The 25,464-nt window shown below is 32.9% G+C and overlaps 2 protein-coding genes, 1 non-coding gene and 1 pseudogene across 6 annotated transcripts; all 4 read left to right on the top strand.

Moving 5' to 3' along the window:
• Positions 1-95: 95 nt before the first annotated feature.
• On the top strand, positions 96-10,938 carry LOC131661819 (uncharacterized). 4 transcript variants are annotated; one of them, XM_058931460.1, is made up of 9 exons: positions 96-473; positions 648-719; positions 7,253-7,831; positions 7,925-8,169; positions 8,269-8,463; positions 8,610-8,702; positions 8,854-8,955; positions 9,060-9,404; positions 10,252-10,938. In XM_058931460.1, exons 3-9 carry the CDS (start codon positions 7,255-7,257, stop codon positions 10,348-10,350), a joined length of 1,656 nt encoding a protein of 551 aa, XP_058787443.1. In that variant the 5' UTR covers positions 96-473; positions 648-719; positions 7,253-7,254; the 3' UTR covers positions 10,351-10,938. The 4 variants fall into 4 exon arrangements, with proteins under 4 accessions (XP_058787443.1, XP_058787441.1, XP_058787440.1 ...); XM_058931458.1 differs by having other exon boundaries at positions 8,251-8,463; positions 10,252-10,914; XM_058931459.1 differs by lacking the exons at positions 96-473; positions 648-719 and adding an exon at positions 6,374-6,513 and having other exon boundaries at positions 8,251-8,463; positions 10,252-10,919.
• Positions 10,939-12,225: 1,287 nt separating this feature from the next.
• Positions 12,226-13,492, top strand: LOC131658291 (protein INVOLVED IN DE NOVO 2-like). The gene is made up of 3 exons (XM_058927601.1): positions 12,226-12,780; positions 12,886-13,098; positions 13,235-13,492. Exons 1-3 carry the CDS (start codon positions 12,226-12,228, stop codon positions 13,490-13,492), a joined length of 1,026 nt encoding a protein of 341 aa, XP_058783584.1.
• Positions 13,493-17,991: 4,499 nt separating this feature from the next.
• Positions 17,992-18,162, top strand: LOC131593887 (small nucleolar RNA snoR143). The gene has a single exon (XR_009281261.1). It is a non-coding gene; the product is annotated as a small nucleolar RNA snoR143 (small nucleolar RNA).
• A 460-nt stretch (positions 18,163-18,622) lies between these two features.
• On the top strand, positions 18,623-18,797 carry LOC131593888 (small nucleolar RNA snoR143; annotated as a pseudogene).
• The last annotated feature ends 6,667 nt before the right edge of the window (positions 18,798-25,464 follow it).

Below are 25,464 nucleotides of genomic sequence, written 5' to 3'. Positions count from 1 at the left end.
ATAATAATAGTAATAATAATAATAATAATAATTATAATAATAATAATAATAATAATAATATTCTTACTCACTATACCATGAATTAAAAAAAATACCAAATCGTATTCATCTCCTCTCCTTTGTATTCAGCCTTTTCGCTTCAATATACGATTTCAATCTGATTCCTTCTTTTCGTCTCCTCTCCACAAACCCTTTCGATTTCAATTTGTTCATTCAAATTCAAACCCTAAAAATGATTTGAAATTGGAATTAAACATCTTCACTCAATATGGAACCCTAATAATCAACCCTACCAATCATTTGAACGGTCATATTCGCTTCGTTCAATTGCAAATTCACAACCCGTATTTCTGTAAACAGGTTTTCTGGTGTTCTATTCTGCTACTCCGCAATCTAAAGTTCTTCAATCGGTCGTTCTACTGCTCGATTCTGTTACTCGACAATCAACAATTCTACAGTCAATCAATTTCCAGGTAATAATGTGCTTTCCTTCTTGGATTCATAACTCTATTTTCTAGCTGGTGAGTCTTTCCTTGTCTTTGTAGTTGCTTGATGCATAAGTATATAACCTCATTTCACGATGCACATCAACTGTTTGACGAAATTCCATATTAGATTGCGTTTGACTTATATTCTCTTCTTTTCAGAAAAATCTTGATTGAGTCACTAGTATCTCACTAACTTCACCAGCTAGAACCTTTGGGTACTTCCATTTTGAAGTAAGTTCTCTAATCATGTTCATATTGGGTTGTTAATTTCTTTACAAATAGTTACCTTCTATATGCGTATTTGAGTATAGGTTTAGATCAATGTATTCCTATCTATCTCCTTCATTACAAATCTGATATAGGTATGGATTTGTGCATAGGGTTAGTAATTGAATATGGTTAAATTGAATTCAATATGGTTAACGTATTCCTCTCGTCCTGTTGTGTTCAATGAGGACATATTCCTTCTGTCCAGTTTTGTTCAATGAGGACTTGTGTATTCAATGAGGACTTGTGTGTTCAATGAGGACGACGTTAACATTTGTCATTAGAGTACATTCCTGTAATAATGTGCATGAACGATGGTCCTTGGATTCAAGTAATTTTATTAGAAACATAAGAACATGAAAGAAATAAACCCTCCAAACATAAAGATAATAGTTTTTCATTAACACTAATTTCACTAAAAAAATTGTTATGAAACTGAAACTTAGGCGGTATTACAAATCTCCTTAATGTAGGATGGTCCAAGGATCAATTTGGTTGTTGCATATCAGGTTTTTATGATGCCAAGAGTTTATGGTCCAAGAGTTTAATAATAACTTGATAACCAAATGTTAATATACTCATCATAGTTCTTATGTAAAAAAAATGCTATTCTAAGCTCTAAAGGAAAGTTTTTACAAGCACACCATAACAATTGTAAATTGCACATGTAAATCTTAGTAAGATGCTCAAATTATACCTAATGTTCAAATAATTCTGCACGGGAGATGGTTCTGCTACAGATTTATGAATCTTTCATTTATATCTAAAACCATCAACATACACATAACACATGTTATACACAAAGATTCAATAAAATGGGAAATTATATATTACTATAAAAATAGAAACATTATTTCGAAGTATTTGTGTGGCATTTATACAAATTAATAACTTAATTAAAATAAAAAGAGAAGAATGAAATTTGGCAACACGGCGTTGATTAAGAGTTGATTAAGAGTGTATGGATGTTGGGGGTTGATAGATTCTTAATGTAATAGGATGACTATTGTTTTTTAGTTGTATAAAAAATGCCTTATGTGTTGTTTTGCAGCCACTGCTTCATTCTTATATGCAGTGTATTAATAAAGATGTCTTTTAAAAACTAAAAAGAAGATGGAACTGACACTGAAATAAGTTTTGCTGAAGTAAGACATTAACACTAAACTGAACTAGATCTATAATTTTTACAAGATGATACAATCATAAGCAAAATGCAGCAGTTGTTCAAGTGGTAATTTTGATTTAACACAATCAATAACCTATGAATTTCTCTTCCTCAAGTGACACTAACCACAGGCGAGATCCTTGCATAAACTAATTGACATGTTATTGCCGACGATTGCCCAAAAAGTGTGGTAACCGGCTATTTGCTCAGCGAAAGAACTAGAGACGAAAGAGTGGAAGGATTGTGTGCGGAAAAATATAGTCGTTATCAATTTTTTCCTTAACTCATCTAAACCTTTAAATAAATCGGGTGGTTTATAAAACTTGTCCACCCATGAACCACTTAATTAATGACTCACCCTAGCTAGATGTCACCTATATTTCCATATTATCTAAATAATATTTAAATTATTTAGGTTTGTGTCTAGCCAAATATTTCTCTTGTGTTTAGCATAAATGCCTCTCCATTCATGATTTCATGATTGCATGTATTATGTGTATTTTATGGACATAGTTTAAAAGAGGGGACAAGCACAAACACACACGGTCCTCTTAATATCACATATAAAATTTTAATGATTAACCTTTTTTTTCAATATCACATTCAATAATATTAAATTTTAATTATGAGTTTTTCTTTATATTATTTTTTTTCTTCTTTCTTTTTCATATTTATTTTTTGATGGTTAAAATCAAGTAGGGTCAATATGGTTGAGAGTATATATGAGCAACAAAGAATCTAATGTGGAAGTGAAAACTATTTATGAGGATTATGTATTCATCTTGTCCTGTTTAAACATTTAAATTGCTTTACACATTTATATTGTTTTTTCTATATATAGTTCTTGTCATGTTTTATTCTTTCTTTAGGACTGCTCATGATTTGATAGTCTTTAATTTAAGATACAATGTTTTGGTTTCTTTTGTAGTCATGCCAATTGATAAATCATGGATTGACAAATCACAAGACACGCTTGAATATGAAAATGGATTAATTAATTTTTTGAATTTCGCATTTCACCATAAATCTATTGATGGTCTTAAGATAAAGTGCCCATGTTCAAAATGTGGTTTCAAGAAGTGGGGAACATGGGATGAGGTTTATGTACACCTCAAAAATAGACCTTTTCCAAAAAATTACAAAGTTTGGAACTGGCATGGTGAAAGGTCAAGTATAAAAGAGCCTCAAGTAGTTGAAAGGGCACATGTCACGGAAGATACCTTTCAACCACAAAATACAATGGAAAACATGGTCCATGATGCATTTGGATTTACCCAAAGTAGTCCGAATAATCTTGATCCATCTTCTGAGCACAATCGCGAAGGGCGTAATTCAACGTGCGGTGAAGATAAGGTCGAGTTTTTTGAGTTGTTAAAAGATGTTAATCAACCATTATATGAAGGGTGTACAAACTACTCAAAGTTATCATTTCTAATTAAATTGTATCATATAAAATGCTTGTGTGGAGTAAGTGACAAAGCAATGACTATGATTATAGAGTTATTAAAAGACGTGTTTGTAGATGCCAAGATTCCTGTTTCATTCTATGAGGCTAAGAAAATAATCAACAAACTTCGTCTTGATTATACTAAGATAGATGCTTGCCCAAATGATTGTATGTTATATTGGGGTGAAGAAAATCAAGACTTCGAAGAATGCAAACGATGCAAAACATCTAGGTGGAAGGATGACAAGAAGAAGAAATCTGCAAAGATACTACGCTACTTTCCACTAAAGCCAAGATTACAACGACTTTTTATGTGTTCTAAAACCGCAGAGTCTATGAGATGGCATGCATTGGAGGCTAATCAAGATGGGATGATGAGACATCCTAGAGATTCTGAGGCATGGAAAACATTTGACTTACTGCATCCAGAATTTGCTACGGATTCTCGAAATGTACGACTTGGCCTAGCCACTGATGGCTTTAACCCTTTTGGTGTGATGAGTACTAACTATAGCATTTGGCCCGTAGTTCTTATCCCATATAATCGCCCTCCTTGGGAGTGCATGAAGCATACATCAACAATCCTTTCTATGATCATTCCTGGAAAACAAGCGCCAGGAAATAATATAGATGTGTACTTACAACCTCTTATCAAAGAGTTGAAAGAATTGTGGTATGATGGAGTTCAAACATTAGATTTGTCAAAAAATGAAATATTTATGATGAAGGCAGCTTTGATGTGGACTATTAGTGACTTTCCAGGGCTTGGAACTTTATCAGGATGGAACACACACACTAAGCTTGCTTGCCCCACATGTAATAATGATACTGAAAATTATAGATTAAAGAAAGGTGGGAAATGGTGTTTTATGGGTCATCGTCGATTTTTAGAAAAAGGTCATAAATTTCGATTGAGTCGGTCTCGTTTTAATGGAAAAGTTGAGCTAAGAGATGCGCCCGCTACTTTGTCAGGGCTAGATATCTTGAACCAGTTAAAGGGAGTAAATGTTGCCTTTGGAAAAGTGTTAGAATCTAAAGACAAAGATGGAGGAAAAAGAAAACGGAAAAAGAAAACTATTGATGAAGGACCAAGGCAGTGGAGGAAGAAAAGTATATTTTTTGATCTTCCTTATTGGGATTCCAATTTGTTGCGCCATAATTTAGATGTTATGCACATTGAAAAAAATGTTTGTGATAATGTTGTATACACTTTGCTCAATGAAACTGGGAAATCAAAAGATAACCTTAAAGCTCGTGAGGATCTTAAATTAATGGGAATAAGGAAGGATCTTTGGCCAGATAGTAATAAAAGATTCCGCCCATCTTTATTTACAATGTCAAATTCAAATAAAGATATATTCCTACAAACTTTGAAGAATACTATTTTTCCTGATGGATACTCAAGTAACATTTCTAGGTGTGTTGACATAAACAATCGAAAACTTTTTGGGATGAAAAGCCACGATTGTCATGTTCTTATGGAGCAAATACTACCTATTGCTATACGAAATGTCCTACCAGACAATGTGACTGCAGTGTTAGTAGAGTTATGTTCATTCTTTCGTCAATTATGTGCCAAGAGTTTAAGTCACTTGGATCTCGATAGACTCCAGTCTCGAATCATTCTCACTCTTTGTCACTTAGAAATGTTATTTCCTCCTTCATTTTTTACAATCATGGTTCATTTGACTTGTCATCTTGTTGGTGAAGCAAAACTTGGAGGTCCAGTACACTATCGTTGGATGTATCCTATTGAAAGGTGGTCAACTCACTTCCTTTTAAGGTTATTCTTGTATCTCCCCTTTAAGTGATTAACAATTGCTACTTTTAAACCCCCTTTTTTAGGTACTTGGGACACTTGAAATCCTATGTTAGGAATAAGGCACAACCCGAAGGTTCTATTGCTGAAGGATATCTTGCAGAAGAGGTTCTCACATTTTGCTCTCAATATATAGATGACATTGAGACTCGAATCAATAGACCTTCGCGTGTTGATGATTATCCTGATGAAAGAGATTCATCCCACAGATCTACAATTTTTCCACCTATAGGCAGGGCAGTAGGAGCATTCTCGACCTTTGATTTATCAACCATGGAGAAAACTCAAGCACATCGATATGTGTTGTTAAATTGTCCCCAAGTCAAACCTTATATAGAGTGAGTACCTCAAAGATTTTCAAATGATGTCAAGTTTGGTAAGATATATGATATTAATCATCCTAAATTAATATAAATTATATATGTAGTGAATTTAAAGAGTACTTACGGATACGATCTAAGAGGCGAAGGCAGTCAACAACAGAGATAGAGAAAATGATCAGTAAAGATTTCATTATTTGGTTTCCTCAAAGGGTTGGTTAAATTTCCCATAATTTTTGCTTACCTTTTTTTATGGATGTTTATAGAATTATGTAATTTATTAAATCATTTTTCGGTTTAAATTTAGATTATGAACCCAGACATATCAAATATAGTGTCAGATGATCTCAAGTATCTTGCAAAAGGTCCAACAACACAAGCTAGAAGATATTCCGCATTTAATATCAATGGATTCAAATTTCGAACCTTAGCACGAGAGCATGGGTTGAAAACCCAAAATAGTGGTGTTTATTTAACATCTTCAACATCGTGTGTTTCTAGTAGTGTCGATACAAACTTCAGAGAAGCAGATTTGTTATATTATGGGAAATTAGAAGATATCATTGAGCTTAACTACTATGGCCGATTTAAAGTTACTCTATTCAAATGTAAATGGGCTGACACAACTAGGGATAGGGGGTACAAAAAAGATGCATGGGGTTTTAGTTCCGTTAATTTTTCAAGAAGTATTCACACTGGTGATCGTGAAGAACACGATCCGTACATTGAGGCCTCACAAGCTCAAATGGTCTATTATGTGAATGATGAGATAGATAAAGACTGGAGTGTTGTTGTCAATTTGAAGCCAAGAGACTTATATGATATGGGAGATCAAATAGAAATTGAACTTTGTCCTGAGCAAAACTTGGATCAATTTTTTGGAGACTTTGATGATCTGTCTTTAATAAGGGAGGATGTAGATGATGAACTAATAAGTGAGGGGCATGTTAATGATGAGATTGATGGAGATGAACTTATGTCAGAATAAGAGCAATGACTATATATAGGTGATGATCTAATTATTTGTATCATTGTTAAATACTTGTATTTGAAAAATGTTTTGTTGACTAGAACTCTTCCATTGATAAAATAGAACCCTATTTATTTTATGTAGAACAAGTGTTGCACATATAGTTTCCAGAACTTTTGTTAGGTATATAGTTTCTACATGTTTCCAAAAAAATTAACTCGTTTGCTTTGTTAGGTTATATGACAAAACTGGATTGATCTTTTGGAGTTATAAAAGAAAATTGTGGATATAACATAAGCTTTGTCACTTAAATGAGTAGTTGTACTAAGATAACTTTGAAGCCACATATGCGAAATAATGTACATATTAGTGTATCTTAGTGATCCCACCAACCTTTCTTATGATGCACTAAAATATGTGCAGTGTTGTGCATAACTGTGAGTGTGACTCCCTACTGGTACAACAACAACTTGACTCCATTTTCTTACCCTCACCTTTTCTAAAACACATTATTACTTTATCAAGTGCTTTATGGTTTTGTTAATTTGTTGCATTTGAACCTAAATCCATGTCATGTACATTAAATATAACTGAATGATGTTGCCTTCTGATGTTTATTACAACTGTTGGTGTTGTTATGTGAAGTATGTGGGACTTTGATGTGATGATTTACATTTCATATTATGACTTTGATGTTCCTATAAATATATACTTCATATTACTTGCAAATTCTTCATGTTATGTTTTTTTAATTGACTATTTTATTTTATATGCAGCAATGCCAAAGCCAAGGAGGATTACAAATTTTCTTAAATTAGCTAATCAGAGCTCCACACATGTTGCATCTGTACCTAATGATTCAGTTCATAATCTAGTAGCTCCTCTTGCACCAAATCTTGTGTCTACTACTGCACCAATTGATGATCATGTATCAACTCATTTACCTCATCAAGCATCCTCTCAACCTTCTCAACAAAGTGTTGAAAGTTCTCATCTTAGAGAAAATGTATCATCTCAATTACCTAACCAAACATCCTTACAAACTACACAACAAAGAGCTGAAAGTTCACATCGTAGAGCTAATGTAACATCTCAATTACCTAACCAAACATCCTCACAACCTTCGGAACAAAGGGCCGAAAGTTCTCATCTTAAAGATAATGTATCATCTCAATTACCTAGTCAAACATCCTCACAATCTTCACAACAAAGTGCTGAAAGTTCTCATCTTAGAGCTAATGTATCATCTCAATTAAATAAGCAAGCATCCTCACAACCATCACAACAAAGAGGTGAAAGTTCTCAACACAGAGGTGGTCGAGCATCTACCCATTATTGGCTTGTAGATGCACAAGGTATAATATATTGAAAATTTTTAATCTAGTTATGTGTTGTATTTTTTATTATATATTTTTTTGGTTTTACTCATATAACTTTATATCTTACAGATAAAAAGCACGGTGCAATTCAAAAATTGCGTTTGACTTATAAGGATGTCAACGACATGCCAAATAATTTGCGTATTATTGTGGAGTTTGATGAATTTCATTCACCTATTGGAGAGGCTGCCGGTTTGCTTGCTGGAGTATGTGGACTACTAGCAACGAATAGTCTATTTTTTCCTATAGGTTTTGATAAGTGGTCAGACATGCCTGAGGAATATTTTGATGAACAATGGAAAAATCTTTTTGAGGTAAATTAATTTTGATTTTACACATTTATTGAGAGTTTGCATATGTAATATTATATGAGACTAACACTCTTTATTTGAAAGCCTCGATTTTGTTTTAAGGTACATGAAGATTTAGCTAAAAGGTATATTGAGGGTTCGATTGGAAAAAAATGGAAGGAATATAGGGGTAATCTTTGGAAAGCTAAAAATAACCCGCTTTTGAGCAAAAGTGAAATCATCAAAAATAGACCTGGCGACGTTCCTCTGGACCATTGGGCATTATTTGTTGAGTATCGCTCAAAACCAGAAACGATGGTACACTATTTTTATCTGTCATTGTATATTGAATAGTTATATATATATATATATATATATATATATATATATATATATATATATATATATATATATATATATATATAATATTTTTGTTGTGTTAAGTAATAAGTTTTCACTTTTAGGATCTTTGTAAGAGAAACCAACAGATAAGGAAGAAACAACTCTTTTCTCATACGTGTGGTGCTAAGTCTTTGGCAAGGAGGAGACATGAGCTAGTATGTTTAACACTATCTTTATCTAAATAATTTTTCATGTTAAGTATTACTTTTTAGACTATTGAGATATTATGTTTAACAATATACTTATCTAAACAAATTTTTTAGACATTAGTTTGATTCACAGTGAATTTGCATTTTAATTTTTTAGACTATTGAGAGTGGTAAGACTATTGGTCGAGGTATAATGTGGAATATGACCCACAAAAAGAAAGATGGAAGCTATGTGAATGAAAAAGCTAAGGAGATTGGGGTAAATTAGTAATCTATATTTCCAAATATGTGTTAAGTTTATGTTTATTGTTTTATAATATATTAAAACGAGTGATAGTCATTGGTTATTTGTATTTTATGTAGGAAAAAATTGACCAGCATTTAAATCAAAACCCTGAGGCTTCTGCTGAAATTTCTTCAAATGATGTTGTTGGAAAGGTATTAGGAAGAGAGCATCCTGGCCGTGTTCGAGCAATGGGCATGGGAGTGGTTCCTACCACTGCTTTTAAACATACCACTACAAGACTTAGTGGTATGGATTTTGGTTCTTCAAGTGGTAGTACTTCAAGTGGTAGTTCTTCATTGGTGGAACAAAGACTTGCATCTGTGACAGCTCTATTGGAGGCAGTTGTTGGATACATTAGTAAGAAAGAAGGTGGTACACTTCCTGTAGAGTTGGCTGCCGTACTTGCAAATCAAACACAACAGGTATATTAATTAGTTAATAATTTTTGTTGAATTTTTAGTTTTAGATTTCAAGTTTAAAATCAATGTAGTTAATTTTGTAGCTTCTATGTGCTGTATTTATGTGATTTCGTCGAGAATTAGAAGCATAATCATCATGCCTTAGAGTTTTAGTGTGGCCTAATGTATTAGAGAAGATAGTGATTAATTAGTTGGCGTTTGGAGTCTTTGGAAATCGAGGAACGAGAAAGTACTCCGAAATGAGGAAATTCCAATGATATTGGCACGTGGTGCAAATCCTAGTGCGTGCCTTGGAATCAATTTCAATTAATCATATCGTTTATGGTATTCTGTTATTGGGGGGCAGTGGTAGTAGATGCGCCGTTTGCGGTTCTGTGCTATATATGTCCTGAAGTTTTCTGGCTGCTAGTTAGGTATTGGGTAGTTGATTGCGCAGTAACGTGAGTTTGTGTGCTGGTTTTGCCGGTGTTTGGTGTGGCAGTGCTTTGTTGTTTTTCTTTATATATTGTTGGGTGTGTAGAGATGTGTATTTTCAGGCTGTGTTCTAAGTTACAGAGGTGTCATTGGGTGTAGGTTTGTTTTTATCTTTTGAGGATGAGGTAAATTTATATTCTGAATTGGTAATTAGGGTGGCTTTGTAGGCGAATTTGTAGTTTTTTCTTTTTTTGCTCTGTAACCGTTATATACTGAGGATCTCTGTTGTAATGTTGCACTTGTGCTTTTCTTATGTTATTATATTGTTTTTGGCATTTGTTGAAAAAAAGCCCAAAGCTGCATATGGCTGGTGTTTATTGTACAATTCATAATATAGTGAATAGTTGTAATATAATAATTGTTTTGTTTTTCGTAGGCTTCCGAAGTAGAAAGTGAACCTCCATCACCTTGTGACATAAGAAGATCATCAGATGCAAGCAATACACATGAAGAAAATCATCAGAGTCCTTCATAGGACATATGATTTTCTATGGCACTTTTATGTTCTAAAACTTGTTTTTTTGAGAATAGTTTAAGATAATGGATACAAAAGTTGTTGGTCATTTTTATGTTTTAATATTTTTGGAATAGATTGCAATACTTATATAAAAAATTTAAAGTTACCATGTAATTTTGATTTTCTCTATGATTTGAGTTTAGCTTTGTTGGTTTCTATATTCTTCTATAGTCCAATATTGTTAGGTTAAGGTTGACTATTTGTTTTTAATTCCTATCAGTGTGTTCATATTGGTGATCATGCAATTTTTTTATTTAGGATAGTCATTGTTCCATATAGCAGCCATAGGTCTGACTGCTATTATAGTGCAATTCAGTACCAATTTTTGCTAAATTGTGGCACCAGTCCTCATAAGGCAACTAGTTATTGACAAACTAACATGATATTTACAAGGGTTTGTAATTGTTCATATATGTTATTATAACAATAAATCTATGTTCATATGTGTTATTACAAGGGTCAGTACCAATTGTTTTTACGAGAAAGAAAAAATCTAAAGTTATTATAGCTATTTTAATTTACTTAAGTGTTGGTGTTAAATTGTGACAAAAAGTTAAATTTATTTTAGCAAAATTCAAAGAGATCGTTTTTAAATTAATTTGAAAATTGTGGCGGTTATACAATTTAATTTTACTTAATAAAATATGTAAATTACGACGGTTTTAAATGACGTAAGCTTTGGTATATTACGACGGTTTTAACTGACGTAAATGTTGAAGCTATTTGTTTATTACGTGAACTATATGACGTTTGTAACAGCCACTAATTTCAAATAGGAACCACCACTCTAAATTATGTAAAATACGTCGGTTTGCACGGCGTTTAATTTTAAACCGCCATAATTTACCTTGCGGCAGCAAAAATAACGGCCTTTTTTAAAACGTCGTATTTGTAAATTGTGGCGGTTCAAACCGCCATAATTTTATTAAATTAACCGCCGCAATTTACGCGCTTTTTTGTAGTGATGCAGGTAGCAACAACTCAACGACTGAAACATTTAGCGGTCCTCATCCGAATCTTGCAACAAGACTACAAAGAAGAGCAACTCTTCGTGAAAAACAAGTTCATCGCCAACTTCAAGGAGATCTAGTCGAACATATTTGGGAACGTTTTGGACATGAGGACGATGAAAATTAAATTTGAGTAATTATGTTATATAATTTATTTTTATTGTTTTTAATTATATGTCATGCATTTGAGATTAATTTAAATTATAATTTTAAATTTTATGTTTAATTTTATTTATTTTATATTAATTTAAATTTAAATAATTTAAATTATTATTTTAGATCAAATAAAATTTAGTATGAATAAAATATTATTATACAAAGTAAAATTGTGGGACCCAATATGAGTTCTTTAGAATTATACCATTGGAGTGAAAATTGGAGTGAGTTGCTTCAAGATGATGTGGACTAATGGGTCCCACAAAGAACCAAACAATGGGTTGCACCATTGGAGATGCTCTAAGGAGTACTACTAGTATTATTGTAACAGTGAGTTTTACTTTTTGACAAAAATTTGGGTTTGTTTTCTTTTTTGCGGTGTCCATAACGTAAACCGTAAACACAATCAGAAACTCAAAGGTTTTTTTTCTTCTGGTTTCTTGTGCCTTTGATATGTTTGGGGCTTTGGGCATAGCGAAATAAAAGATTGATGTATCCCTCCGTCAGGCATGCGCAGCAATCATGATTACATAAATATAAATACGCAGTCGACATGCAGTTAACCATCATAATTACAAAAGGAAACAAAACGCCACATTCATCATTATAAATTGAGTTTAATGTAGTAGTCTTTTCACAAACGGAAACCACACTCTTGTTACTATCAATGGCAACGAAAATGATTTCGAAAATTGGATCACTAAGAAAATCTGTTGAACTCTTGAGTTCTGAATTTGGTGAAATGAAGAGCATCGTTGTGGATATGAAACAGTTCCTTGCAAAGTGGATGGAGCAGCAACATATTGATCAATGTGAGAATCATCAAACCAATGAAAAATGGATTCCTTCACATAATAAGAAGCAACGTGGGGAAGAGTCTGAAAAAGAACCACAACGACATCCTCTTGGATGGATTGCCAAAGCTGAAAAATGTTTTGAAGAGAAACTGAAAGCAAAAACCCTAGAGCTTAAAAAGCAAGTAAACATGAAATCAAAGCTTGAACTGGAGATACAGCAACTTCAAGTGTCACTAAATCTCTTGAAAGGCTTCGAAGATGACGACGGAGATGGAGAGATTTTGAAGAAGTTAGAAGCTTTGCAGAAGGATTTAAAGGACAGGGAAGAGTTACTTCGAGACTTAGAAGAACTGAACCAAACACTAATCGTTTTGGAACGCACGCGTAATGATGAGTTACAGAATGCTCGAAAAGAATTACTTAATGTAAAAGTTTACTTATTTGGTGAATACCTAGCTTGTAAAGTTTTGTTCTTTTTTATTTAATGATCTTCGTTATTTCTTGGTTATTGTTGTTTTTGCATGTAACAGGTGTTTACAGAAATATCAACTAGTGGCTCCGGTGTTGAGGTAAAGAGAATGGGGGAACTCGATACCACACCATTCCTTGATGTTATGAAGAAAAGATACAACTCAGATGAAGCTGAAAACAGAGCTGCAAGACTATGCTCTCAGTGGGAAAATAATATAATGGACCCTATTTGGCATCCATTCAAAGTTGTTTCGATCGATGGCCAAACAGTGGTATATTTTGTATAAATTCAGTTCATTTATTATTATTATTTCTATTACATTTTTATGAGTATAGCACACTATTGGTTCACTTTATTGGGTTGAAACTCTTAATGCTTACACTTATACTATACATTTGTTATTTTAGCAAGTTATTAACCAAGAAGATAATAAGCTAAAGGGACTGAAAAAAAGATTTGGTAGAGCTACATATGATGTTGTGGTGGTAGCCTTGAAAGAGATAAATGAATATAATCCTAGTGGGGGATACCCAGTATCAGAATTGTGGAACTATGAAGAGGAAAGGGTAGCAACATTGCAAGAAGGAATAAAGTTCCTGTCAAACAAGATGTCAAAAAAGCGTGAGAGAGGAATAGAAACGGAAAGGAGCTTTTCGAAGAAATAAAAAGCATGGTGAGATGGGAACTTTTTGCATTGGAGCTTGGTTGCTTGCTTCCATGTGTGTAGAGTTGCGACTCCTACATTTTGGTCTTTTGCGTAAGTTGCCAGTTTTACGGGACAATTGGAATTGGTCTTTCTGAATATCAGATTGCATTTATAGTGTGACAACTTTTGTACTATTTCAATTGCATGGGACTGGGAGAATACATGTTGAACTTATTGTTGTCATTTATCGATGTTTCTTTAGCAGTATATTAATATGACATTGTTATCTATCTTTTATTTTGTTCTTTTCTGACTAATTTACAGCAGTACCTCAAATAATCTGACTAATTTGCAAAAGGAAACCTTAACCTATCCACGGAAAATACATACATAGACACAATCCCAACATCTGTACTTACACACAACCAATCACATTTTTTTTATTAATTAAAAATTAAAAATAAAATTGTCTCTCTCCTCTTTTATCTCAACCACCCTCATGATGCCAATTAAAAACGAAATTAAAATATAAATAAATTTATATTCTCTCTTTTTTCATTGGTTGTTCCTAAAAATATGGATTTAGGTTCGTGTCCTATTTCTCCCCATTCACATCCACTCCTTTTTTTTTTAATTTTAAATATATTAAATTAATTATTGATTATTATAGTTGTAAAATATTCTTGAATAATAAAATAATTTTAAAATTTATATTTTAACAAAATAATTATTTTAATCAATTTTTTGAATGTACTATTTAAAAGAAATAATATAATATTATTTTAAAAATAATCTAAATTTAATTAAAAAATATTATCATCTTGTTTGCTAGGAAATTTAGTAAACAAATACAAGTTTGATTTTACTCAAGGAATTAAACTCGAAAAGATCTCAACACAAATTATACAAAAATTGTAAGTTGGAAACACTATTGACATAAAAATCGAAATGTAGAGAACTATGAGAAGAACTTTAATATAGTAAATGACAATAAAAAGTAAAAGAAATTTAACTCATAAATGGAATGCAATTGCATACTTTACTGCAATTGGTTGGGAACTTTACTGCTAATTGCTCTAAGAGTAACATCAATAGCTTCTCCTTCCTTAAGAGCTTTGATGTCAATATACTACCCAACAATCCATTGTTTTTTCTGGAGGTTTTGTGGAATCCTCCCCCTCTTGGTTGGGTCAAAGTTAATGTTGATGGATTAGCTAGAGGGTCTCCTTCTTTGATTGCCTGCGGAGGCATCTTTCGCAATCATCTTGCTTTGCATTTGGGTAGCTTCTGTGACTTCATGGGGGAAGGAGATGCGTTCATGGCTAAGTTATGGGCGGTTATGGTGGCTCTTGAAAAAGCTAAAGACTTGGGTTATGGTAAACTCTGGATGGAGACCGACTGCAGGATGGTGGTGCAAGCATTCTCGGATTTTTCTTTGGTTCCTTGGAAGTTTAGATCTCGTTGGCTTTGCTGTTTAGATTACACTCGCTCGATCGAGTTTATGATTTCTCACGCTTTCAGAGAAGCCAATTTTTGTGCTGACTTCCTTGCGAATTTAGGATTGTCTTTAGGTTATTTTTTTGTTCCCTTTTGTTCATTCCGCCCTTGTTAAGGATTACTTGTTAGACAAGGATGGTACCCCTCGCCTTAGAATTCGTTCTTAAGGGGTTTTGGCTTGGTCCCCCCTTGTGTTTCTGGTTTTTCTTTTTATCTTTATATAATATTTTTTAGCTTATAAAAAAAGAATGCAATTGCATACATTTTCAGATCATTTTTCTCTCTCTAACAATTGGATACTTGAGTATGTAGAATTTATGTGAAATTGTGGATCCTTAATTCTACATACATGAAGTGTTTATATACTAGTCCTAACATAACTGTCGCTAACGGTTGACTAAGCAATGTCCGACATATCTTCATTTCCATGTAACTCTCGTTTCTATTAAGCTTCCACGCGTCCCATTATAGTCAGAACGTACATATGCAATAATAAGTGTTGGATCATTTAAAGGACCAGCCATCGCTCAAATGGCCTCAACATCCCTCTTCATTTGTCGAATTACTTTCTCACACCATATTGATTCTACATATGAAAAGTGACAATTTGCCAGGGAACACTATAGACAAATATGACAAACGAAGAAATATATAAATACTGGAAGCTTACCATAAGTGACCTTCCCATCCTCCTAGGTGTTAGCGCTTATCAGCAGGAGAGTTTTGATAAGTCGCTTCAAACATTTCCTTGAGGCATCATTTCGTGAAACAATGCCCCTGACTCTTTGAAGATATTGACTAACAGTTTCTTCAACTATAGCTCCTCCTATGACAAATCCTCCTCCTTATATACATATGACTAGTTCCCCGTTAAAAAGTTACCTTGGCTCTAGACTTACTAAATAAATACGTGCATTGGTATTCATATTCACTCTATATGGCATAAATCTTTACACGAACCTCTTCATTCAGAGGAGTACCAAAAAAGAACTGATCTTTGAAATGTTTCACGCTATCAGAATACACTTCGAAGCAGCATGTAACCTACGTCAATGTAATTAAGCTCCAACCTTGCGCACGACTCAGTATGCTACGTTGCACCTTGAAAGGGTGAAAAAATAATGACAAAGATGGATTTCCTCTCTAATAATCACACCAATATTATATGACTTTGATGAGAACCTATCTCACTATATTCAACTACGAGCGAGTATTCATCAGATGGTTCAAAACCTCAACTTTGAAATTATTGAGAGACAATTGGAGGCACAAAATCAAGAATGTGCACTCATAAAAAAGGATGATGTACCTGCCATATTCACTGCATATCTTTTTCGTCTTTGTCTAGGATCAATACACTCAAATCAAATGAGGGACCCACTTCAAGGAAAGCCCTTTCGAGGATACCTTCACAAGCAAAAATAGAAATAGTCACTAAATTTAAGGATCTACCCAGTCATCTAAAGTATCTTCCTGATGGGTACCACCTCTATTAGTAAAAAAAGATAATGTGCTGCAAAAATGCATATGACGAAAGAACAAAAGTTAATGATCAATAAAAGCCTTATATCCATTCCCAATGATCGTGCAACATCTTACGAAATGGAAGGAAGCAAGCACTATCGAGGATCCAAATTTCCTTAGAAAGATACTCAAGTACTTCAGTCTCCAAAGGCCATTAAGATGAAGTAGGTGCAAAGACATCTAGAGTATGTGGCACATTTAAGGTGCAAGTTCCTCATGGCGATGATGTCACATCACGACTTTTCACTTTAACCGAGCAATGAGTGATAAAAGAAAAATGCAATAAAGGCCTCACCCTACGGAGCAAGAGCAAGAGCTCGAAGGGCAAACATTTTGGGTTACTAAGAGGATCCAATAACTACGTCACAACGATTGAAACAGCTCACTAGACCGCGTGCGGTACAAGTGCACTATCCTAAACGAGAGAACTGATAATCTCAATCCAAGATCAATCGGACGGACATCCGCATCTCGCGCCGATAAATTAAAAAGCCGTTATAATCACACAACTATATAAAAGGGAGAACACGTCATTTCTCAAATAATTTGAATTCAAATCTCATTCACTTTATCTTACATATTGACTTAATCGTTGAAGTGCTAACTTGCAGTTCAATCTCTCCTCCATCGTACTGAAAACTTGAATTCATCGTTACAATCTACATCCATTGTTCATTGATCAATTATACTTTTGCACGGAACGATAAAATATACATTTTATTTATAATTTAATATTGTTCTTACTAAGTTTATAATTTTGAAGAGAATTAATTTTGTTATTTAAGTAATGAAATATTGTTCTCAGATATAGTTTTGCAAATAATTGAGTAAGATATATTTAGTTGATAATAAAACATCCTAAGAACAATTAATTTAGTTTGATTAAAAAAATTATTAGAAATGAGCATTGAGCAGGCTATATAAACTCTTTTTTATTTTATTTTATGAAATAGGTAAATGAGAAAATGGATATTTTAAAGTGAAACCCTAATTGAAATGGGCGATGCTTTATAAACCCGAGTTGTATTCCTCTATCGTCACTTTCAGGTTCTCAGAGCCGAAAGAACTGGGCAGTGATTAGAAAGAGAGAGGCCTCGAGTGGGAATACCCAATTCCATAGATAGATAGATAGATACATTATTATTCTCTTTACTCCAAACAAAATCAAACAAAAACAAACAAGGAGCTTAGAACTTGATGGTGCCGCCGACTCACCCTTTTCACCAAATTGGTTTGTTCGGCTTTGGTATCTCAGATTCTTTCTTCGACATCCTTCCTTTTCTCTTTTTCTTTCTGTCCCTTCGAATTGAATTGGGTTTTTTTCTCACAGTGACAGATCTATCTTAATTTACACTTGATATGAGCCCCAAAACTTTTCATTCTCTTTAGGATTATTTATTTTATGTAATTTGTTTTTTCTTTTAGATCTGTAGTTGTTATTATTTTTTTGCACTGATTTGATTTTGAATGGGGAAACATATGCTTGTTGTTTTCTCGTTGAAGAATCAGTGCGTACATAAAAAGCTTGATTATATCTGCTTGTTTCTGATTTTTTCAGAAATTTGGTGGATTCGTTGTAATTGAGCAGCGGCCAGACAACCGTAGAGATGTAATCCACGGATGATGAGTTTTTCTCTCTCATCATTCTACTAATTCCATCTCACATTATAAATTTTTACTGTTTAGGAAAAGCGAAACCCTAGGAATTGCCATTCGGAGCGATGATTATAAAGAGAAGCCTTTAGTGGAAAATGTCCAGTTTAATTTCATCTGGAAATCTAATATCAATATCAAAAATAAAATAAAAACAAAATTATAGGTTAAAATTTGAAGGTGCTGCCACACCCTTTTTTCCCAAGGGGTTTGGCTTTGGTATCTCAGATTCTGCCGTCTTCTTCTTTCTATTATTCATCTTTCTTTTCCGTTGTTCTACTGTCCCTTAATTGAATTGGTTTTTTCTACCGTGACAGATTTTTTTATAATCTACACTTGATATGAGCTCCTGAACCTTTTCATCATTTTGTACCGAGTATTGATTTTTCTAAAGTTGTTTTTTTTATTTGTGTTACTATATCTTTTTGCACTGATTTTTATTTTTGATGGGAAACACATGCATATTGTTTTCTTGTTGAAGAATCAGTGCGTACAGAAAAAGCTTGATTATAACGACTGCTTGTTTCTGATTAACATTTTCAGAAATTGGGTGGATTAGTTGTGATTGTGCAGCGGCCAGACAACCGTAGTGATGGAATCCACAGATGCTGAGTTTTTTTTCATTATTCTACTAATTCCATCTCACATTTTTGTCTTTTACCGAATGTATTTGTCTCCTTATTTTTCATAAAAATGATAAACTGCTAAATTAAATTTTATTCTTTCATTGATGTTTATTTTACTATAATGTTTTTGGTTTTATCTTAAAAAAGAAATCAACATTAGGACATTGAGCAGGATGCTCATAGCAGTACTTGAATCGATCTGGATGCTCTTTTTGATATAGCCTTAACTTGTCAAAGCAAATGTAGAGGGAAATGTATAAATTCAAACTGTCAGTTTGAGTTACTATAACTTGCAGTATATTTGCATTTGTGGATTCTCTTAAATTATTTATCCAACAATCATTTGTGGATTTCCTTAAATTTATTATCAACATTGAGTTGAGGCTCAAGAGATCAATGAAGCTCAGTATCAGTTCAGTACCTTAGGATTCATTTCAGTCATTTCTCAATATGTTTGTAGCAAACATATTGCAACATATTTCAGATCACTGATTTCTCAATACGTTTGTGGCAAGTGTTGTTTAATAGACTGTTTGGTTTGATATTTCAGCCTCAAAACTCACATCAAAATGTCAAGCTCCCCAAGGTAGCTATGTGTTAACGGTGCAATCCAGTGTCATTGTACCGTGATTTTAAAGAAGCTACTAGCAGCAAGGATATCAGTTTCAGCATACTAGTAAACAGCACATTTTTTTTAGTACTAGTAATAACTACTAATTATTTATCATTCAAAAAAACATAATGATTTCAAGTTAAATTATTACTACTAATTTTTGCTTTATAACAAATCACATCTTAAGGACAAAATTCAAAATGTGGGATTAAATATATTTACAACTATGCCAGGCAATGTAACTGCACAATCATATCTTCAATTGGGCCATTGGGTCATGTTTATGGATATCACCATTTTTGCTCAATTGTAACTTTATTCACCCAATCTATTCTTTAACACCTACTTTAATTTTCAATGAATATACTAAATCCTAAAACAAAAAATTGTATCAAAATATACATATTAGTAATTATCTGTCAAAATGAAGCATTTGGTTGATCTATATTCCAACAAATATGTTCCCTGAGGAATCAACTTAGGGATGGCAACGGACATCTATTTTAATTTTCAATGAATATACTAAATCCTAAAATAAAAAATTGTATCAAAATATACATATGGGTCATGCTAACATGTGCCCTAAGGGCACATGTTAAGGATACTATAATTAGAAAAAGTTAAATATAATTAAATGCAATAAAGTCATGCACAAGTTCAAAAAAAAAGTTTCTATAAATATTTTATTAACTTGTATCCTTGGGACACATGTTAGCTTTTCCGTATACATATTACTCCCTCCGTCTCATAATATATGTTTTATTTGAGCAATGCGCGGTTTTTAAGAAAATGGCTGGATGTGTTGATTTTAGTAAAAAAGTTAATGTCATTTACTGCAATACCCCTATTAATAGTAGTTGAATAACGTGAAAGTTAATAAATAGGGATATAATAGTGGAAAAATAATAATGATTGATGCATTGGAATTGTAAATGGACAATTAATTTAAGACAAGAAAAAAATGCAAATGAGACACTTATTATGAGACAGAGGGAGTAGTAATTATCTGTCAGAATGAAGCATTTGGTTGATCTATGTTCCAACAAATGGGTTTCATACTACCCAAATTCGTACCCGAAATCGGCACCCGAATCCAAACCCAAATGTAGTTTGGGTGGCAAAATAACACCCACGCCCACATCCGTTGGGTTTGGATTTTTTCACCCAAACTCAAACCCGCAGCAAAATACATAAAATACATTTTTTTACAACTTATATATATATATATATATATATATATATATATATATATATATATATATATATATATATATATATATATATATATATATATATATATATTAAAAATATTCAATAACTTGAATGAGTCTAGAAGGGACCAAAAAATATCTCTCACAACATCTGAGTTACCACTTCTAGCCCAATAAACATAATCATCATCCTCTATCTGCTTAAACAAATATTATATATTAGATCTAAGAACCTTGACTTCTTTTTTATGCATACTCTTCTATTTATATATTTGCGTGATTTGAGTGCCATTCTCAAAATATGTGTCAAAGTGGAACATGATGTTTTGTCAAATCTACAATATGTTTTTGCTCATATGAACTTAGATTCACCACAAACGCATGACTTTCCACTTAAGAGTGAGAATAAGTTGGACCGAGGTATACTTTTCCAATCTTGGATCTGGTGTGCTAAAAAATTTAAAGCCTAAGTCTAATTTAACATTGACTAATTTTCAGGCATGAGCTTGACCTTTTCGAAGGTTCGATTGGCCTATTATCCTATTTAAAAATCTATTTTATTTTAACATTTGTAAATAAACAATTTAATTAATATTTAAACAGATTAACAAATTAAAAGATCAATAAGGCCGAATCTTTATTCGTAATGACTTATTCGAGTTTATCTAACAACACAATTTTAGAAATACTATTTATTTGAAGAAACTTATGAAAATAACTTATGACATTGTTTATAAGGTTTTTTCATCTTATTTTTATAAGTTCTTCGAAGTATAAAAAAGTTATATTTGTATTTTAATTCAAATTACAAAATATAATAATAATAATAATAATAATAATAATAATAATAATAATAATAATAATAATAATAATAATATTTTTTTGGTAGACCAAAGTTAAAAGTTAACATACATACATGATTAAAAAGGATATAATTAAGCCTCAAATATATTTTAAATACATACTGTTAAATAACTTTAATGCAAATTTTTTGATGAACAATTCAAAAAACTTAAAAAGAAGTTATTTGGTGAAATTAATATAACACTTGGAACCGAGTTACTCACCAATTTTAAAAAGGTTAAATGAGAGAATAAATAATTATATGGTGAATAGTGATGTTATAGAAAGATTAAAATTAGTATTTTCAAATTTTGTGTGTTAATGTAAAAGCATAAGGGTGTGTGGCAATTTTTTTTTTATTCATATTTAATTCACGAGATGAATGAAATTTACTTCTTCAAACAAACGACAATCTCTCTTTTAATTATGTTCAGATTTATGGTACTTAGATAGTTTTTTATTAAAAATGCAGGTAATCAGATATGATATGAATATAGGTATCTATACGTATACGGGTTCAACCATTGATGACTGTGCAGATATAGATTCAGGTACAATTTTTTTTTTCTAACGACAGATATAGAGACATGTACTATGTTTAAATTATGTCTATTATCATCTCTAGTTACAAACATTTTATTACTAAAAAGATCAGGTTGAAATTAAAAAAACAAGACCAAAACAAATACTACTGTTAAGGTGCAAAACAGAGAAAAGAGAAAGGTAAAGAATCATTGTATTGATATGAATCTGTACTTACAAAGAGGAAAGAGCAGAAGCAAATATATACAACTTGCTCTTAACTGAAAGGCCTAAAAATAACAGTAGTAGTTACCAACAGTAAAAACTACTCACTAAGAAAGGTAAATGGGCCTAAAGAGATACAAGAATGGGCCAAAAGACAGAAAAGAGCCCAAATATATTTAACATCCCCCCTCAAGGTGGACTGTGTAGGTTACAAAGGCCAAGCTTGGTAAGATTGTTGAGTAAAGCAGGAGCATGCAGTGGCTTAGTGAACAAGTCAGCCAATTGATTATTACTTGAAACAGGGAGGAGATGGATGGGTTTAGAATTTATTTTTTCTCGAATCACATGACAATCAAGTTCAATGTGTTTGGTCCTTTCGTGAAATGAAGGATTGTGAGCTAAGTAAATGGCTGATTGATTGTCACAGTATATAGAAGCAGGTGCATAAAAGTTAATACGGAAATCGTGAAACAAATTGCATAACCATTGTAATTCACATGTGAGGGAAGCCAGTGATCTGTATTCTGCCTCTGTAGAAGATCGTGATACAATATGTTGTTTCTTTGATTTCCATGTGATTAAGGAGGAGCCAAGGAGAACACAAAATCCTGAAACTGACCTGCGAGTATCAGGGCATCTTGCCCAGTCTGAATCAGCAAAGGCACTAAGCTTAAGCTTACTAGATGCTGAAAAGAGAATGCCACGGGAGGGAGAGGATTTGAGGTATCTAATAAGGCGTATGGACACATCATAATGAGGTTGGAGAGGTTTTGATAGAAACTGGCTAAGATGTTGCACAATAAAACAAATATCAGGTCTGCTATTTGTTAGGTAAATCAAGCGGCCAATAAGCCTTCTGTAAATAGTTGGGTCAACAATGGGAGTGCCATCAGAGGCAGGCAGTTTTAAAGAGGGATCAAAGGGGGTGGAGGAGGGTTTGGAAGCAAGGTGGCCCGTGTCTTGCAAGAGTTCAAGGGTATACTGTCTTTGATTGAAAAAAATACCCGAGGCATTTCTGTCAACTTCAAAACCCAAGAAGTATCTTAGGATACCTAAATCTTTGATTTTGAATTTTGTATCCAAGGCATGTTTGACAGAAGAAATTTCTTCCATAGAGTCACCAGCCAAAATAAGGTCATTGACATAAACAAGAAGGATTGTAAAAGTATGAGGTGTGGATTTTGTGTAAAGTGAATGGTCAGGTTCAGAATACCTGAAACCAAGGGAAATAAGGAAGGAAGATAGTTTGGAGTACCACTGCCGGCTGGCTTGCTTCAGACCATAGATTGATTTATGGAGCTTGCAGACCTGAGAATGAAAAGAAGCAGAATAGCCAGGTGGGATGGTCATGTAGACTTCTTCCTTGAGGTCTCCATGTAAGAAAGCATTGTTGACATCAAGCTAGGCTAAGTGCCAACCTTTAATAGCTGCAATAGAAAGAAGAACACAAATAGTAGTGATCTTGGCTACAGGTGAGTAAGTATCAAAATAATCAACACCTTCAAGTTGAGTATAACCCTTTGCAACCAAACGGGCTTTGTACCTGTCATTACAGCCATCAGAGTTATATTTAATTTTATAAACCCACCTACAACCAATGGGAACTTTTCCATGGGGAAGATTCACAATAGACCAAGTGTGATTGTCAGCAAGAGCTTGTAGCTCAGCACTCATAGCTTGCTTCCAACAGTCAAGTTTAATGGCTTGGGAAAAGGTTTTGGGTTCTTGTTGGGAGGATAGAGAGAAACAAATTTTTTTGTAGGATGAGGAGCAATGGTCATATGAAAGAACAGAGGATAAAGGATAAGGGATTTTAGAAGGAGGATGAGTGGTAGAATGGAGCCAGTGATAGTCTGCAAGATAAGAAGGAGGATTAGAGATTCTTGTGGAATGTCTAGTGGGTAAAAGTGTGTTTGGAGCTAGAGCTGTCAAATAAGCCCTATATTTGAAAGCCCCACTTATTTAGCCCCATCAAAGCCCTAATATATTAAGCCCCTATTATTGGAGATTTATTTTAGGCCCTAAAATGTTAGGCCCTTTCCATAATATAATTTTTTTGGCCCCATGGAAAGGGCCCTATTTTATTTTAAAAACTTGCACAAGATTCTATTTGCACCAAAATTATATTTCTATGTCAATAAAATCATTATACACATAAAACTATATATAGTCTGAATTGATAAAATAATTATAAGATACAGTTCTCTTGATTCGTTGTTTTCTGTTATAGCTTAATGAAGTGCTTATTGTTTAAGCTATTTCAATAAATGTATGTTTGGATCATATGTTTATATGTTGTTTTCAACTTTATTTCAATAAGCTCTCTATGATTGATAGCTTTTAAAAACAGATTATGGAGATGTGTGTTTTCTTTGGCTCTTTCAACAAGTGTTTGAAGTAGTAAATAAGCTAATATAAGTTAATATAAAATGCTGTTATTAATCAGTTTCTTATTTCATAACTCATGGTGTTTTGTGTTTTTTTGCTTTTTCTTATTATAGAGTTGGATTTGTTGTAACAAGAATTGCTGACACCATACTGTAGAGAAAAACAAGTTCCAAATAGTGACAGTTCAATAATAATACTATTTAGTTGCAAACTTTTTTCAAAATCTGTGAAAAAATATTTAAATAACCAATTGAAATAGAATAACGACAATGACATTCATAAAACAAATGTTCCAAAACTTATGAACAGCTATATAGTACCTTTCCGATAATTGAAGATCAATATAAGAACTTGAAAATTGATGATGAAGCTTTTGTGGGAAGTAGAGCTTTGCCTAGTTTTATTAATGTTGTTACTAATGTTGTAGAGGTAAGGAGTGATTGAAAATTATACTACTTCATAAAAATTATTCTGAAATTTTTAACAGATTTTTTATTTAAAAAAATTATTAAAAATTATTTTTAATTTTTCAATTTTTTTTTAATTTTTAATTTTCAAAATTATGTTTTTTTAATTTTATTTGGGCCTTATGACCCCCTTTTGATTTTTAGGGCCTTCTATCTTTAGGCCCTATGTATTTGAGGGCTTACTATTATTAAATTTTTTTAGGCCCTCTTAATATTGGGGTTGGGGCCCAAGTTAATTGGCCCCTTAAATTGACACCTCTATTTGGAGCAGAGGTAGTTGGCTGGTTGGGAAGGACAGATTCTGCAGACTGTGTAGGCTGTGACAGTTCAGCAGTAGGAGATAGTATAGGTTCAGAAGTACTAGGCCGTGAAAGTTCAGCAGAGGGAGATGTTGACAAGTTAGGTACAGGGGTGTTGTCATG

Source organism: Vicia villosa, linkage group LG3, assembly GCF_029867415.1.
Source record: "Vicia villosa cultivar HV-30 ecotype Madison, WI linkage group LG3, Vvil1.0, whole genome shotgun sequence".
Taxonomy (NCBI): Eukaryota; Viridiplantae; Streptophyta; class Magnoliopsida; order Fabales; family Fabaceae; genus Vicia; species Vicia villosa.
Note: the sequence above shows the minus strand (reverse complement) of the source record. Positions and strands in the feature narration are given on the sequence as shown.

Bases quoted from the DNA above. Each gene is read 5' to 3' on its own strand.
- LOC131661819 (XM_058931457.1), top strand. From the start codon at position 2,851: ATGCCAATTGATAAATCATGGATTGACAAATCACAAGACACGCTTGAA. The intron at 5,127-5,212 runs GTGGTCAACTCA...CCCCTTTTTTAG, and splicing joins TGGATGTATCCTATTGAAAG to GTACTTGGGACACTTGAAAT. The intron at 5,525-5,613 runs GTGAGTACCTCA...TTATATATGTAG, and splicing joins CAAGTCAAACCTTATATAGA to TGAATTTAAAGAGTACTTAC.
- LOC131658291 (XM_058927601.1), top strand. From the start codon at position 12,226: ATGGCAACGAAAATGATTTCGAAAATTGGATCACTAAGAAAATCTGTT. The intron at 12,781-12,885 runs GTAAAAGTTTAC...TGCATGTAACAG, and splicing joins CTCGAAAAGAATTACTTAAT to GTGTTTACAGAAATATCAAC. The intron at 13,099-13,234 runs GTATATTTTGTA...TTGTTATTTTAG, and splicing joins CGATCGATGGCCAAACAGTG to CAAGTTATTAACCAAGAAGA.